The following is a 17,685-nucleotide window of genomic DNA, read 5'->3' on the forward strand; positions in this document are numbered from 1 at the left end:
AAAAAAAAAAGGGAGAGAGAATAGTCGCAATAGAGCCGCGTTGTCTTTTCTTTACCACACTGAAAAATTTATAACACCTGTCCGACGACGCGTGAGATGAACCTTGACAGGATGTCTATCCGACCTGTTTAGTTTTTTGCACCTGTTTTTTGCTGGTTAACATTTCTAGTATTCCTTCGATGTCCTTAATCTGATCTGGGTCGACCTTGATGCCTCTTTGGCGAACACCAGGAAACCGATGAATTTTCCCGATGTTACGTCGAAGGCGCATTTTTCGGGGTTTAATTTCATGCCGTAACTGCCTTAGTATGTCGAAGGCGTCCTTCAGATGATCGATATGGTCTTCTTTCTTTTCGACTTTACCAGCATGTCGTCGATGTAGACTTCCATTGTTTTGCTGAGTTGATCTTTGAACATCTTGGTGACCAATCTCTGGTACGTTGCCCCTGCATTCTTTAGTCCAAACGGCATGACCCTATAGCAGTACGTTCCCTAGTAAGTGATGAAAGTGGTTTTCTCTGTCTTCTTCCTCCATAGAGTATCTGGCTGTAACCCGAGTAGGCATCTAAAAGCTTAGGCAACTTGTGTCCTGCTGTTGCGTCGATGAGCTGGTCGATGTGTGGCAATGGAAAGGAGTCTTTTGGGCATGCCTTGTTTAGGTTTCTGAAATCTATACGCATCCGCCACTTTCCATTTCTTTCTTTACCATGACCACATTGGCGACCCACTAGGGATATTTTGACTCGTTGGACGGAGCCATTTGCGAGCATCTTATCGACTTCTTCTCGCTAACGTCTTCATTGATTGCGGCGTTGAACTTCCTCCTTATTTTCGCACTGGCGGGTATAGGGGGTCAACATTCAGTTTATGTGTGCGATGTCTTTCGGGATGCCTGGCAATATCTGCATGGGAGAAGGAAAACAGATCGGCATTGTGAGTTAAGAATTTACGAAACTTACCTGGTTCCGAAGAGGTTGTGCTCGATATAAGCCTTTTTTGCACTGTCATTGTTGTCTAGTAGGACGGGATTGAGATCCTCTATTATCTACTAGGATGCTTCCACAATGTCGGGTTGTTGGCCCAAGTTCAGATAAAATTTTGAAGATTGACAAAATGAACTCAAACCATGAACAGGTCCATCATGTGAGACATACATAGTGTTGATATATTTATTCATTGTGACAGACGTGTCAAGATAAGTCTCAAGGTCAGCAACAATCAGTAACAATATCTTCAGAAGTTGATCGAAAAGGTTGTATAGGATAAGGAGTTGAAGTCTCCTTATGCAAAGAAGAACTACATCCAGATCAAGGATTGGAGTTTGAGTTGTTCTAAGGACTCGAATTTGATGAAGGATCAGCAATTCAAGTTTTAATCAAACTCTGATTACTAACTCTATAAATAAAAAGATTGTTCTCTTTTACAGGGGATTGCACATACGCAGAAGTTAAACTAAATTGGGAGCAAAAGAGCTAGGCGAATTTTGCAAGCAATTTATGTGTGATTCAAGTGTGCAAATCTGAGCTACATGAACCAAGAGTGAAGAACCAATTCCATTGTGTTTTCTTTATTTCTAGTTCAATTGTAGTAGGTGTTTTCATATTGTACCTTTCAGCGTTATCTAGAAGCAAAATTGTAATAGGTATATTGAGTATTCAAGTTAGAGTTAACTTGAAAGTGTCGCAGCAGTTGAGGCTGTATGCCACACTGGCATTAGAGTTTTAATCCTTAGGTTTACAAGAGTTTGTAAATGCTGTTTTTGGCTCAGTGATTTTAGTGGAAGTTGGGAAAATCCTACTGAGTAGTAGGTCGTGGTTTTTTCACCTTTTTGAGCCAGGTGTTTTCCACGTAAAAATCTCTGTGTTCTTATTTTATGCACTCTTATTCCGCAAACAGTCATAGTAAGCACATCTAGAAGAATCAGGTTCTTCTAGTGCGAAAATTAGGTACCGCACAAATCACCCCCTTCTTGTGTGGTATTGACATTTAGAACATCAATTGGTATCAGAGCAGGTTATCCTTGAAGAGGCTAACACCTTAGGAGAAGATCAACATGAGTGCACCACCTGGGAATTGGGAAGGGCAATCCACTGGCTAGGCCTCCACTTTTTCAATGGTCAGTACTATTTTTTGGTGGAAGAACAGGATGAGACATCACATCATAAGGGAAGACTATGAACTCTGGGACATAGTCACTGATGGTCCCCTAGCAACCACAAAGAAGAATGCTGAAGGAGTTGATGTTGGCCAAAGACAAGAGCTGACTGCACTGCTGAAGATTTGAAAGAAATGGGAAAAGAACGCCAAAGGCCAAGAAAATGGCTTGTGTGTGGATTAGGACCAGACGAGTACAACAGGATTTCAAAGCTGCACCACTGCTAAGGAAATCTGGGACACTTTGCAAGTAGCTCATGAAGGAACACCTCAAGGAAGAGGTCCAGAGCAACACTGCTGTCTTCTCAATAATGAGAACTTTAATAAAGGAAGGGGAAACCATCCAAGAGATGTATACAAGGTTCACCACACTGACAAATGAGCTTAAGTCTCTTGGAAGGGTTATTTTGAAGAAACAGGTTGAGAAGATTCTAACAAGAGTTCTGCCAGTCACATGGGAAAGCAAGATCACTGCCATTCAGGAATCCAAGAATATTACTACCCTTAGACTGGATGAGCTGATTGGAAACTTAACTGCCTATGAAATGAGGAGACAAACCATGAAGATGGATAACCCCAAAAAGGAGAGAAGCTTGGCTCTCTGAATTGCTAAGGTGCAGATTTGGAAGATGATGAAGTGGCTATGATCACTAGGGATTCAAGAAGTAACTTGATAAAAGGAAAGGGTTCTTCAAGAGATACAAACTTCAATAAAACAAGAGCTCCGGAGAAACAGACAATGAGGGATGCTAACAAGTGTGGAAAGACTGACCACATGATTAAAAACTGCCCTCAATGGGAAATGAGTGGAAGAAAGAAAGAAGCTGAACGAAAGGAACAGGAAGAAGGAACAGGTTCAACCAAAGAAAAAACAGGGTTCAACCAGGCTATGGTTGCTGCTTGGGGAGAAACCTTAGATGAAGACTCAGAAGATGAAGCAGAGAGGAGCAAGCACTAATGGCCATCGAGAATCAAATGATGAACAAGAGGTAAGTATTCTTCATCTCAAAGACAAGATTAATTCTTGTCTAAAGAAAGGCTGGCTGAGCTATTAATAGACTTCATTGATGAGTCTGAGATAATTAATAATGAGAAGAAAGTTCTGTCTAGGAATGTGTGATTCCTGAAAGCAAAATGTTAAAGTCCTAGAGTCTAGGGCAAATAAAGTGATAACGAAATGCTGAGTTAAAAACCAGGGTTCTTAAACTTGATAACAGTGTTCCTAGAGCTTAGGTCTGAAAATCTGAAACTGATTAGGAACAGGATTAAAGGATAGCTGATCACACACTATCTCACTCTAGAAGAAAACTTGGGAAAAATGAAAGATGAATTATACAGGAAAGATGAATTCATCAAAAGTTTTAAACAAGATCTAGGAAGGTAAAACATGAACTAGACAGAACTTGCAAAGTGGAACAAAGCCTCTGATGCTCTCTCCTGGTTGCAAGAGCATCACAGCAGTAACAAAAGAGGAACTTGCGCTATGGGACTGAAGCTCCTAAATGAGATCCAAAAAGCAAGTACCTCACTCTTCCTGAAAATAAAATCTGCACACACTGTGGTAAGACTGGCCATTACAAATATGAATGTAATGCAAAAGAAAAGGCCAGTCAAAGAAACAAAGCTTTTGTTCAAGGAAAGCATAAGCTGCCTAGTTGGGGCAAGAAAGAATCTGATTCCATCCTTTTTCCCATAGAAAAGGGACCTAAACTAGTTTGGATTCCTAAGACTAACCCCTGGTTTTCCTTTTGCAGGTCAAGTGAAAGGGAAGAGCGCAAATATGGTATATGGATAGTGCTGCTCAAAACATATGACTTGGGGACAAGGACAGTTCCTTTCACTTGAGGACCTAAAGGAGGTAAATGTCTCCTTTGGTAATGGAAAGAAAGGTGAGATCATTGGGTTGAAAAGGTAGGCAAAAACAAATTCTCATTCTAATAGAGAATGTCTACCTGATAGATGGCTTGAAATATATCTTAATAAGTGTGTCCAATTGTGGTGACAGAGGTAACCTTGTGCTTTTACTCCACCAAATGCTTGTGATTAACCTTACCACTGACAAGATTGTTTTGCAGGGAAAAAGAGTTAACAATATTTACATTGTAGATTTGTCAACTCTTTCAGAAAATGAACTCACTTGCTTAAGTGTGTTGGTTAATGATCCCTTCTATGGCACAAAAGACTTGGTCATCCAGTCTAAATCAGCTAAACAAATTAGTTCAAGGACTTGGTGGTAGGTTTACCTAATATCAAGTTCAAGGAAGACAAAATTTGTGAGGCATGTGCAAGGGGGAAGCAGTAGACATCCTTCAAATCCAAGAAATGGTGTAAGTTCGTCCAAGACGTTGGAACTGGTTCATATGGATCTATGTGGTCCAATGAGAACCATGAGCAGAGGTGGAAAGAATTATATAATGGTGCTAGTTGATGACTATTCTAGATTCACCTGGGTTTTATTTCTAACTTCCAAAGATGAAGCATTTGACATGTTTTCTGCATTTGTTAGGAAAGACTCAGAAACAATTGGAAGCATCCATTAGGTCTGATCATGGAACTGATTTGAAATCTCTAAGTTTGCTGAATTTTGTGATGAAAATGGCATAGATACAATTTCTCTTCCCCAGGACTGCACAACAAAATGGAGTAGTTGAAAGGAAATAGAAACTCTTGAGGATATGGCTAGAACAATGTACTATCTAGAAAATTGCCTCACAGCTTCTGGGCAGAGGCTGTAAACACTGCATGTTACATCATAAATAGATGCATGACCAGACCTCTAGTAGAGAAGACTCCCTATGAGTTACTTAAAGGGAGAAAACCAAATATATCCCATCTTAGGGCTTTTGGTTGCAAGTGCTATGTGCACAATAATGGAAGACTCCCTGGAAAGTTTGATCCCAGAAGTGATGGGGGAGTATTCTTGGGATATTCTCACATAGCAAAGCTTATAAAGTTTTTAAAATAAAAGAAACTCTGTGTGTAGAAGAAAGTGTGCATGTAGTATTTGATGAAACTAACATTCTTTCTGAGAAGACAGAACATGAAGATGAAGCCATTGGACTGGTCAAAGACTTTGCTGAAGCATCAGCTCAAGTCAAAGTGACACCTGCAGAAGGAACGGGTAATGGAACAGGTTCTTCCTTACAAGGCAACCTGACAGGGGGAAGAAATCAAAAGGGAATAATTGAAATAAACTCCTTGAAGGAACATGTTCATGAACCTGTCCCTCATCAAATTGCTGAAACATCTAGTAGAAGCCAGCTGGTTGTAAAACCTCACAAGTATCAAAGTTCTCATCACATTGAGAACATTATCACTGATCCAACTTCTGGAGTCAAAACCAGATCACAATTAAAGAATCTGTGTGCTTTTGATGCTTTCTTATCTATTATTGAACCTAAAAATATTGTTGGAGGCTTTGCAGGATGCAGACTGGGTGAATGCAATGCAGGATGAGCCTAAACCAATTTGAAAGAAGTCAAGTTGGCACCTAAGTTCCAAGACCCAAGGATAGATCAGTCATTGGCACTAAATGGATCTTTAGGAACAAACTTGATGAAGATGGAACTTCACAAGAAACAAGGTAAGGTTGGTGGTCCAAGATTACAGCCAAGAGGAAGGAATAGACTATGATGAGACATTTTCTCTAGTTGCAAGACTAGAGGAAATCAGACTTCCTCATACCTTTAGCAGCACAATATGGAATTCACTCTTCATCAACTGGATTGTCAAAAGTGCCTTACTTAATGGCTATTTGAAGGAAGAATGTTTGTGAAACAACCTCCAGGGTTTTGAAAGCAAAGAATGTCCTGAACATGTGTACAAGGCTTGGACAAGGCTCTCTATGGACTCAAACAGGCACCAAGAGCATGGTATGAAAGATTGTCAAAATTCTTACTGGAGCATGGGTACAAGAGAGGTAAAATAGATAGTACCTTATTCTTAAGGGAAAAAGGTAAGGACCTTCTTGTTGTACAAATTTATGTTGATGACATAATCTTTGGGGCCACCACTGACAAGCTAAGCAAAGAGTTTGCAAAACTAATGGGAAGTGAATTTGAAATGAGCATGATGGGTGAGCTTAACTTCTTCTTAGGATTGCAGATCAAACAAAGTCAAAATGGAACCATGATTCACCAGCAGAAGTATACAAAAGAACTAATCAGGAAGTTTAAAATGGAGGATTCTAAAGAAATAGATACACCTATTGCAACTGCCACTAAATTAGATATTGATGAACCTGGTTCATCAGTTGATCAGAAGTTGTATAGGGGTATGATTGGTTCACTTTTGTATCTTACTGCCAGTAGACCTGACATTGTTTTTAGTGTAGGGCTATGTGCTCGTTTTCAGGCAAATCCAAAAGAGTCTCACTTGACTGCTGTCAAGAGGATATTGAGATATTTGAAGGGCACTATTGAATTGTGTCTTTGGTACCCTAAAGGTAGTAATTTCAATCTAGTAGGATATGTTGATGCTGATTATGCAGGTTTCCTAGTGGATAGAAAAAGCACCTCAGGTATGGCACACTTCCTTGGCTCATGTCTTGTATCATGGGCTACCAAGAAGCAAAATTCAGTAGCCCTATCTACTGCTGAAGCTGAGTATGTGGCTGCAGCTTCTTGTTGTGCTCAACTACTGTGGATTAAACAACAATTAGTAGATTTTGGTATAGAAGTGGGATGCATACCAATATTTTGTGATAGCACTAGTGCTATAAGTATGACAAAGAACCCTGTTCATCATAAAAGGACCAAGCACATAGATGTTAGACACCACTTCTTGAGAGATAATTATGAGAAAGGATTAATCTCAATAGAATTCTGTGCTACTGATAAACAAATAGCTGACATTTTCACCAAAGCACTGAATAGGGAAAACTTTGAAAGGAACAGGTTGGAATTAGGGATGATTAAGATCACCTAAAAGGAACCAGTTCAGAATGCAATGAAAAAAAAATGAAAAAAAAAACATTTTTGGTTAGAAGTTCTGATTTTATGTAAATATCTAGATTAATTCTTACTCAGTCTCATACTCTAATCAGTATACTCCTGTGACGTGTGTTGATATTCATTGATCTCTTACAAAGTTTTTTTCTATTCTGATATATGAGGCATAATCAAGAGAAGTTCTACGTGCAGAACCTGGTTCATCAGTATATGCTCATAAGAAAGGGTCAGGTATGTTTCTATACTTTGCACAATTAGAAAAATAAATATTCCAATTATGAGCAGAAGTCCTATCCTAACCAAACTCCTAAAAATCTAACCGTTGAGCATTGAACCAGTTTCATTCTCTTCGAATTCTAAATAAAACGGGATTATCTCCTTAAAACTAGCGTCGATCAATTACCTCTTAAAGACCGGAGTCCTAATGAGATTAGACCCCTGATTGACCACTGCAAAAGACTGCCATTACTGCACCTAATCATACTCTACTTTAAATACACTCCACATATTCCTACTTCACTCCATAACCGTCATTAAGTGTTAAACCCCTGATCATCCTCCATCTCTCCAAAATTCTCCAAAATTCCCAAAAATCCTCCAGAAATTCTCCGCCATGACTAACCCTCAAGAAAATCCATTAACTCCCCCACCAGCATCTCCTAACACATCTTCATCTGTACCTCCTAGCGACAACCCTAAACCAAGATTCCGCCGGCAGAAAATGTTGGCAAGAAAGACTGTAGCTACTGGTGCTCTGAGAACAGCTCTCAACGAAAAATTGAAAGCGAGTCAAAGAAGGGAAAGCTTTGAAAAGGAATCATCTGACTCAAGCTCCGAGTCTGAAGCTTTTGTCTCTGCAAGCGATGGAGAAGAACGTGGGTCTTCTGAATCAGATAAGAATCAAGAAACCCCTAAAGAGGTAAATACATGCTATGTTTTTTCTGATGTAGTGGAGAAAGTAGATGATAGGTTTGTGTTAGTGGGGTCTGTGAGAGATGTAAGTGAGGGAGAATCGAAGAGGAAGGGAAAGAAAAAGAAAGGTGAAATTCTTGCAATTTGTGGAGGTGTTGGGGAAAGTGGCAACAAGGCAGGGGGAAGTGAAACTGGGGAAGCTGCTGAAGGTCTTGTGCACCTGAGTGAACAACAAGATGCACCTAGTTCATCTGTGGAAGAAACCTTGGCTGACATTCTGAAGAAATTTGGAGAAAGCTATGATCCCAAGAAGCGCAAAGCTTTTTCTCAAAAGGCTCCAACTGCCTCTAAGCCAACAAACAAGAGCAAGGTGTCATCTCCTAAGTCTACTGTCTCTTCAGTACCAACGGTGAAAGCTACTAGAAGCAGGGTAAAGCAAAGTGAAGCTAAGTTGCAGAAAGCCTTAGAGGCAAGCAAGAAAAAGAACAAGGAAAAGGGAAAAGCTAAAGTTCTGGAAAGTTCTGTGGCTGCAGAAGAAGAGGAGGAAGAGATGGAACTGGTCCATCAGGAGAGAGGTACAACTGAGGAGATTCCCACTCCTAAACCTAAGAAATCCAAGCCTTCTACCAAGAAGTCTTCAGAATCTATCTCTGCTGAACCCTCCCTGGCAAAAAGAACCAGGTCTGCAGTTAAAGGAAAACAAGCAAAAGTTCCTGAAGAAGAAGAAGCTTGGAGTGGAGAATAAGAAGAAGAAGAGGAGTCTGAGAAAGAGCAGGACAGGTTTGTCCTTTTTGGAAAAAGAAAAATATTGAAAGGAAGAATTCTGAAAGACCTGGAGGAGCCAGGCATGAAAAGATTGGTTGATGCACTGGAAGCACAGGGTTGGAAGGACATGGTTCTTCAACTGGATGGCAGACTTGCAAGAAAAGAACTGATAGAGTTTATGGAAAATGCCACAGTGGTGAATGGGGTTGTTACAAGCTTGGTGAGAGGAGTAGAGGTATAGTTTGATGCACCTAACTTGGGAGGAATTCTAGACATACCCTATGAGGGATATGATGATTATACTAGGAAAATGTGGCCTTGTCTAGATTCTCTTCCTTCTGCTCTCCAAATCACTCGGAATTTCTGTGATACCAAGTCTGCTGAAGAAGTGCCTGAGGCTAGATTTGTCCAAAAGAGTGAAATGAAGCCTGAGCACAAGGTACTTTTTGAGTTTGTGAACAAGTGTTTGCTGCCCAGACAGGAGAGGAGGCATACTGCTAACTACATGGACTTGGTCCTTCTGGAGTGTCTTGTGAGAGGAAAGCAGATTAATTGGCCTGCTTTCATTGTCAAGCTACTGGATAGAGTCATCAATTGCTCTAAGGCCCATGCCACACCTTATGGGTTTATACTGACAACTGTCTTGGACAAGTTAGATGTGCCATTGAAAAAGTGGGAGATGGCCTCCAGCAAAGAGCACTTTGGAATCAAAACTCTATCTGCTAAGTGTAACCCTAGTTGAACCTGGTTCATCCGTGAAGACTCCTGTGAACAGTTAGGGCATTGGTTCTAGAATGTGGCACAAAAGATGCAGAAATTGCTAGGATCCACGCTCGCATTGCTAAACTGGAAAGTGAAAGAAATGGCCTCAAAGATGAGCTAGCAAAAGAAAAGGAAAAGAGTGAAGGGATGCTCCAAACAATGCTAAATCTTCTTCAATCCCAACTCTCTAGTTCCTCCAAGCCTTAGAACCAGTTTAGAAACCCCCTCAGTGACCCAGATTCGGGACTTTTATTTTTTTGCTCATGGTTTGTTTTTCCTTTTGTGGTCTGTTATGTGGAAACACTCCCTAATCAATGAAAATATGCTTTGTTTTCTCTTGTTATATGATACTTCTGATCTAAATAGTTAAATTTTTTGAAGTTGATTATTGATTAACTATATCATGTTTTCACTTGCAGTTGCCCCAGTGGCCATGAGTATTAATTAACATCTGGGATTCATATAATATGCAACTTTTCAATGATGCCAAAAGGGGGAAGAGATATTGTGTTTTACTTTGTATTCTGAAATAAAGTGATATTTATAACCTGATTAAACCTGGTCCTTAATGATAAGTTAAATTAAAGTGTGAAAATTAAGCTGAGTTCAATAGGGTCTCTGATCAGTAAAGCACAGAGTTTGTCATCATCAAAAAGGGGGAATTTGTTGGCCCAAGTTCAGATAAAGTTTTGAAGATTGACAAAATGAACTCAACCATGAACCAGGTCCATCATGTGAGACATACACAGTGTTGATATATTTATTCATGTGACAAACGTGTCAAGGTAAGTCTCAAGGGTCAGCAACAATCAGTAACAATATCTTCAGAGTTGATCGAAAAGGTTGCATAGGATAAGGAGTTAAAGTCTCCTTATGTAAAGAGAACTACATCCAGATCAAGGATTGGAGTTTGTGTTGTTCTAGGACTCGAATTTGATGAAGGATCAGCAATTCGAGTTTTAATCAAACTCTGATTACTAACTCTATAAATAATAAAGATTGTTCTCTTTTACACGGGATTGCACATACGCAGAAGTTAAACTAAATTGAGAGCAAAAGAGCTAGGCGAATTTTGCAAGCAATTTATGTGTGATTCAAGTGTGCAAATCTGAAGCTACATGAACCAAGAGTGAAGAACCAATTCCATTGTGTTTTTCTTTATTTCTAGTTCAATTGTAGTAGGTGTTTTCATATTGTACCTTTCAGCTTTATCTAGAAGCAATTGTAATAGATATATTGAGTATTCAAGTTAGAGTTAACTTGAAAGTGTCGCAGCAGTTGAGGCTGTGTGCCACACTGGGATTAGAGTTTACTCCTTAGGTTTACAAGAGTTTGTAAATGCTATTTTTGGCTCAGCGATTTTAGTGGAAGTTTGGGAAAATCCTACTGAGTAGTAGGTCGTGGTTTTTTCACCTTTTGAGCCAGGTGTTTTCCACGTAAAAATCTCTGTGTTCTTTATTTTATGCACTCTTAATTCCGCAAACAGTCATAGTAAGCACATCTAGAAGAACCGGGTTCTTCTAGTGCGAAAATTAGGTACCACACAAATCACCCCCCTTCTTGTGTAGTATTGACGTTTAGAACATCAGGGGTCCTTGATAACATCTGTCCGTACGTCAAGTTTGGTTCCCGACATCGCTGATTGCTATGCTTCTGCACTTGCTCCTTTTAGTTGTTGGGTTTGTGCGTAATCCTTGGCGAGGCGATAGCGTTCCTGTGCGGTGTGTTGTTCGCCCTGGATGCTGAATATCCCCCATGGAATAGGAAACTTGATTACTTGATAGAGACTGGACGGGACTGATCGCATGGCGTGTATCCACGGGCGCCCTATGATAGCGTTGTAGGTTGTATCTTGATCAATGATGTGAAATGTCATTTTCAGGGTGACTCCTCCGGCTAGGACGGGTAGCACTATCTCTCCAGATGTTCGCTCGACTGCATTATTAAAACCTGTTAGTGTTATGCAAGGCGGTATTTTTTTATCTTCAAGTTCCATCTGTACGAGGACTCGAGGATGGATAATACATGCGCCACTCCCCTCATCTACCATTATTCTATTTACATCAGTATCTGCAATACGTAACGTGATAACAAGAGCATCGTAGTGAGGGAAAGACAAACCGTCGGTATCTGATTTATGGAAGATGATACTATCTTCGAGGTCATCATACCGTTCATGAGTGATCGATCGTTTGAGTCTATGTGTGGTGGTGAATTTTATATGGTTGATTGTTGTGTCATCGCCTCCGCCGATGATCATCTGTATAGTGCGAGCGGGAGAGGGCGGTTTCGGAGGTCCCTGGGGTTGTTCGCGTCCGCGGGCAAAGTTAGCCCGTCCTCGATCGCTTAGCAATTCTTTAAGGTGTCCTTGATTTAGCATTCTCACTACCTCCTGCCGCAGTCCTATGCAATCTTCTATTTTATGACCCCTTTCCTGGTGAAATTCGCAGAGAGCGTTCGACTTCCAAGTGCTTGGGTCGGAGTTCATCTTTTGCGGCCATTGTACCTTTGTACCGAGTTTCTCTAGTGCGCACACTATTTCTGAAGGGGAGACACAAAAATTGTGAGCAGATAGGAGTGGAGGCATACCTTTTTCGTGTCGATGTGGCGTTGCATGTCGAGAAGGAGCATCCGTGTGCCGCGGGGGAGGTGGGATAGATGTCCTGATGTAGGGCTGATGCCTTTTTCGACCGAGACGGGGCGCCAACTAATCTCTTCGACCGTCGTTGTGACGATCTTTTCTTGCTTCAGTTTGAACTGACGTCAACCGTTGGATCAGACCATTGAGGTTGTCCTCGTTGACTCTTACCTCGGCGTAGTAGGCGTTGTGGATTTCTTTCCAAGTGGTTGGAGGGTATTTCATGAGTCTGCTTAACAATTTTCTGGTCGCTCTCGACCCATTCCTGTTTAATCCGTTATGGAAGGATGCTATCGCCATTCCTTTTGACACATTTGGCAAGCTCATTCTCACCTTGTTAAACCGAGCTAAGAAGTCCCTGAGTCCCTCGTCGTGCATTTGCCTGACGAAAAATATGTCATTTACTCTGGCTTCCGCCTTTTTGGTTCCTGCATGAGCGGTGACAAACTTGTTCGCCATTTCTTCGAACGTTGCTATCGAACGTGCCGGTAGTTGTGAGTACCAGGTCAGGGTTCCCCCTGTTAGGGTTTCGTCGAACTTTTTCAGTAGCACCGATGGTACCTGTTCTTTCGAAAGATTGTTACCTTTTACGACTGTGACGTAGTGGAAGATATGATCTTCTGGATCGGTAGTACCGTCATATATCTTCAGGTATGGTGCATTTTGAAGGTCTTTGGAATGGCGTAGGGGGGTGCTTCCTTATTGTATGGTTGCTCGATGAATCGACTAACGTCCCATTTTGGCAACAACTTTGGGGCGCTTGGTATTTTGTCAACCCTCTCTTTGTGTTCCTTCATCTGGTCACAGAGTGCCTTATTCTCATTTTCCATCTCCTCCATTTTCCTTAAAACGGCTGCGAGCGTGTCATTACCTGTGTCAACAACAATATGAGTGTTACCTGTGCGGGGGACATCTCGCTCGTCAGCGATCGCCGTGACATCTACATGTGGAATGTCTCTATTATCCATTTGGGCGGGTTTATCAAGTATGTTGTTCAGAGTACTTGTTAGCCACTCTTCCAGTAGTCTTCTTACTTCCGGTGGTGCCTCTCCTGTTATAGATGTGGAGGCTTCCTTCTCGCGCGAAGCAGTTACGCTCCGTGCGGGGGAGGTGAAGTGTCTCCCCTGAGTGTGGTGTTTGGTGTCCCGTTTTTGTTATTTTCCCTGCTGTCTTCGTTGATGGTGTTCAGGATGTTGGTTGTGACACCTACTATTGCTTTTAGCCTTGCATCTCCTTTTCCTGCCATTGTTAGTTTGTGCAAAGCTAGGAAGAGGTGACTATCCCTTTCTATGATCTAGAGGAAACTGAAATCTAAACTAAAGATATCCCCACAGACGGTGCCAAATTGTTTGACTAAAAGATGTAAAACCTTTATGATTAAAACAACTAATGATAATGATGAGGTCAATCTTAGTTAAGCACAATAAAATCTAGATCATGTGATGGAATGAGTAAGCAAGATGAATGATGTAGCAAATATGTAGGAATCAAATAAATGCTCATTAATGTGAAGACTTAAATGCACACTCAATCTTACTAGATGTAATCGGCGTTAGGGGTGGTGCTCTTCCTTCTTCGTTACGACAAAAGATCAAGATGCCAAGAGATGTAGGAATTCTTACTATCCATGGAGATGTTGTTGATTAGACTCGAAGTGGTTCAGATCGGCGAAGTAGGCATCAATACCTCGACCGATTGAGACAGGGCAGATGCGACTGATGGAATGGATCTAATTTGAAGAAGTAAGCCATTTGTGGACTGATTTTGACCCTTTACCAGAAGAATGAGTATGAGATGATTGGGGAATCTTTGGATCTTCTCAGATGAACAAGACTTCTTTTGTATTCACTCTTAGATGATTCATTTACAAAGTGTTATTTTGTCTTTTTTCTCCCGTGCCCCTTTTCTTTACTCACTCTTCCTATTTATAAGGGACAATTTCTCAAAAACCCCTAAAAAGTACAATATAGAGAATATTCGAAAGGCATATTCTTACTGTCTCCCACTAAGTTTACACTGCCGTGTATGTCATGCCTCGACTGACCGCCCTTAGTCATCGCCTTTCACCACGACGACCATCAGACGAGGTCGTCATGATAACCTCGTTCCTTGTCCTACTCGGCAATGGTCGTGGTTGCCAAATTTGGACCCATACACACTTTATTTATTATTTCTTAAGGGCGTGAAAAGTCAAGACGTGCCGAATAAAAATGACCGGAGGGAGTATCAAATAAAGAATTAATAATACCAAAAAATTAATTCATACATTATCTTCTCCGGTGCATACGAGAGATGAAATATGAAAAGTTTTGCATGCTGTAAACTGGAATATAAGGTTTTATGGTTTGACCCTGCCCTCATTTGATGGACCCACACGTTTACAGACAAACTCACCAGCGAATGTTCCACCCTCCAACATCTCATTGGTCCCACACGTTTATACATCCCTCCCCCACCCCCCAACTGTGATCATCAAACACCATCTTTAACCTTCTCTTCATAGCTTCACTTTGATCTTTGTCCAATTACAATGGCGACTCTCTTTTCCACCTTAGCCCTGTACTTCTCCTTCACATTCCTCTGCTTCCACCTTATCGCAGCCTCTTTTTCCCCCATCGATCACTACCTCATAAACTGTGGGTCCCATGAACCTAAAACCGTTGACTCTGACCACCGCCACTTCTCCGGCGACTCAACGATGTCGTTTCTTGCCTCCACTGGAACGATTTCACTCACTGACGCAAACCGAAGTCCTAAGTCTTCCCCAATTTACCATACCGCTCGTGTTTTCACGCGCCCCTCTAAGTACAAGTTCCTCATCAAGAATCCTGGTACTCACTTGCTACGTCTCCATTTCCGGCGATTAATTAGTAGTAGTCTCGATTTTAATAATGCTAAATTTCATGTCTTGGCAAATGGGTTTGTGTTATTTAACAGTTTAAGTATAGAAATGGGTCAGGATATTGAGATAGTAAAGGATTATGTGATTGGGGTAGATTCGGATGTGCTTGTTATCAGCTTTGTGCCTATTGATAAGTCAAAATTTGCATTTGTAAATGGGATTGAGGTTATTTCTGCTCCTAATGATTTGATTGCTGACGTAGCTCAGTATGTCAGTTTTGATAAAAATGAGCAAATTCATGGACTATTGAAGAATGGGTTTGAAACTGTGTATAGGGTTAATGTTGGTGGTTGGAAAGTTACCCCTTTTAATGATTCATTGTGGAGAACTTGGGTTACTGATGATGAGTATCTTAAGTCTAAGGATGGGTCTTCAAAGGTTCATTTTGGTGGCCGTATAAACTATCAAGATGGTGGGGCAAGTAGAGAGGTTGGTCCTGATAATGTTTATAATTCTGCTCGAGTTATTAGGAGTTCAGGTGATTCAGTCTCTGAGTTGAATATGACATGGACATTTCCGGTGATTGGAGGGTACAAGTACTTGGTTAGGATGCACTTCTGTGATATAGCTAGTATTGCGCGTGGGATGCTATTTTTTGATGTGTATGTGAACGACAATTTGGCCTACAAAAACTTGGATCTTACGTCAGTTACGAATGGGATGCTGGCTTCCCCTTTCTATGCTGATGTTGTAGTTGATGGAGATAGTTCTGGTGTTTTGACATTGAGCGTTGGGCCATCGAATATGAGTCTGCCACGTGCTGTCGATGCCATTCTGAATGGGGTTGAGATCATGAAGATTAATAATTCTGTGGGTAGTTTTGATGGTGAGATTTGTGCTCATTCTGTCTTGAAGAGTTGGAAGAAGGGAAATGGTAGCTTTTATCCTATGCTAGCTGCTGTCTTCTTGCTTCTGATAGCATTTGTGATTATGCATCGGAGAAGAGCTGGGGCTACTGACTCTGGGACCTGGTGGAGTTTACCCACAGAGATTCCTGAAGTTAATATGAAATACAGCAACCAAATGTCATCTAATAAGCTGTGATGATTCTGAAATATGATTAAGAAGATATCTTAATTTTCACTACTTTGAAACCTTTAGGGTTGCCTTTAGCACGGAGTTCTGTTGTCTTGTACTGTAAGTATTTATATTTATGTAATTAAAAGCAAAATTACTGTTCTAACAGGATTTGTTTTAGTTTTTCCACTATTTGATATTTTCTGTGTGCTTCTATATCTTATGTTTTGCGACTTAACATTCAGAAAGTGAAGATTCTGAGAAACTTGTTGGCAAACTCATATTCAATTTATTGGTATTGTATGCTTCGAAAGCTTGAGTTGTTGAAAATTGGACATTCTCACTTTAATTATGACTCCTGTTTCATTATTGCATGCTGATGTCATACAGTTTTTACTATAAACATAGAACTGGTAGGCTTTAATGATTGACATCTACGATTATTAGATTGCGACTTCAGGGAAAGCACTCATTTGTCGAAGTTTTATGATGAATGCAACTCCAATACTATCTAATCATAACTAGCAAGGTTGGTTATAGTAAGTCTCAGAAATACCTTAAGATGTTAGCTTGAGCCTGAGAGGACGATAGATGATATTTTTGATAGATCAGTAATTTCATCATTCTAATATAAAGCTGGTGAAGGGTACTAGATGATACCTTGATTCATCTAGAGTTTCGCTCCTAATCCTGCAAGGATGTGGTTGGTCTACCAGTGAAAATGCCAAGTATTTGCTATTGAGCACCAAGCAAAGTACTAATAAGCATGGTTCAGTAATTCAGATCCTTGCAGCCCTTAACATTGTTGCTCATTTATTTGGTGTCGGAGGCAGCCTTTCTGATACACAAATTAGTCTGTAGAAGACCATTTACATTCGTCTTATTTCTATTTGCCTCTGCAGTTTCTGTCCCTTCCACCTCTTATCATGATTGTCTCCTTTTCTCCCTTCATTTTTTCCTCCACATATACCTGGCTTTGACTTGCTTTCATCTATGCTGTTTATGCATTTAACTAATAGCTCCTTTCACCAAATAAAAGGAGCTATTAGCATGTAAAATTCAGGATTCTGATTTTCATGGCAAAGTTATCGTCATCTATTTGGAATGTGTTCTCTTATGTTCTTTTTCTTTCTCTCCACTCCGTTCGTTATATATATATATATATATATATATATATATAAAAGCCTTATTACTTACGCAATTCCACCAGTGTGTAATACATCCAACATTCTCAATATTAAACGCTTTTGGCAAGCCAGAGCAAGACTTCTCTGTGGGAACCCCCCGGTAAAAGAGACCTGTCTAGTCAAATAGGCTTCTAATAAGAAATTAGCTCATTCATTACTTATGCAATGACTTTCTTTTTCGTAGCGTCAACGTTACCTTTATATCTCCCTCGTCTAGTCGAGATTCCCTAAGAGAAAGGGATCAAATCTGTAGTTGTAGTTTCTATACGTCAATCCAATCTCGCTTCCATTCATCATCCATTCTGAGGAAAGATTCTTGAATAACAGGCTAAGAATAGTCTTATAAGTCCTTGTCCGTTATGTATGCTCCAGTAAGAAAGTCCCTTACTTCGGCTAGTA

At 40.5% G+C, this 17,685-nt stretch overlaps 2 protein-coding genes across 2 annotated transcripts; one reads left to right on the forward strand and one right to left on the reverse strand.

Moving 5' to 3' along the window:
- Positions 11,188 to 12,639, reverse strand: LOC109235984. Its single transcript, XM_019402226.1, has 2 exons — positions 12,514 to 12,639; positions 11,188 to 11,976 (listed from the first exon to the last, which is right to left on the reverse strand). The coding sequence occupies exons 1-2, from the start codon at positions 12,637 to 12,639 to the stop codon at positions 11,188 to 11,190; spliced, it is 915 nt and encodes a 304-aa protein (XP_019257771.1).
- LOC109226533 (probable receptor-like protein kinase At5g24010) lies at positions 14,557 to 16,395 on the forward strand. The gene has a single exon (XM_019391316.1). The coding sequence runs from the start codon at positions 14,711 to 14,713 to the stop codon at positions 16,124 to 16,126; it is 1,416 nt and encodes a 471-aa protein (XP_019246861.1). The 5' UTR covers positions 14,557 to 14,710; the 3' UTR covers positions 16,127 to 16,395.

Source organism: Nicotiana attenuata, chromosome 1 (assembly GCF_001879085.1).
Source record: "Nicotiana attenuata strain UT chromosome 1, NIATTr2, whole genome shotgun sequence".
Lineage (NCBI taxonomy): Eukaryota > Viridiplantae > Streptophyta > Magnoliopsida > Solanales > Solanaceae > Nicotiana > Nicotiana attenuata.

Coding starts and splice junctions, on each gene's coding strand:
- LOC109235984 (XM_019402226.1), bottom strand. CDS start 12,639: ATGGCGAACAAGTTTGTCACCGCTCATGCAGGAACCAAAAAGGCGGAA. Junction 11,977..12,513: donor TCTTAGCTCGGTTTAACAAG/GTGAGAATGAGC, acceptor GAATTTCACCAG/GAAAGGGGTCATAAAATAGA.
- LOC109226533 (XM_019391316.1), top strand. CDS start 14,711: ATGGCGACTCTCTTTTCCACCTTAGCCCTGTACTTCTCCTTCACATTC.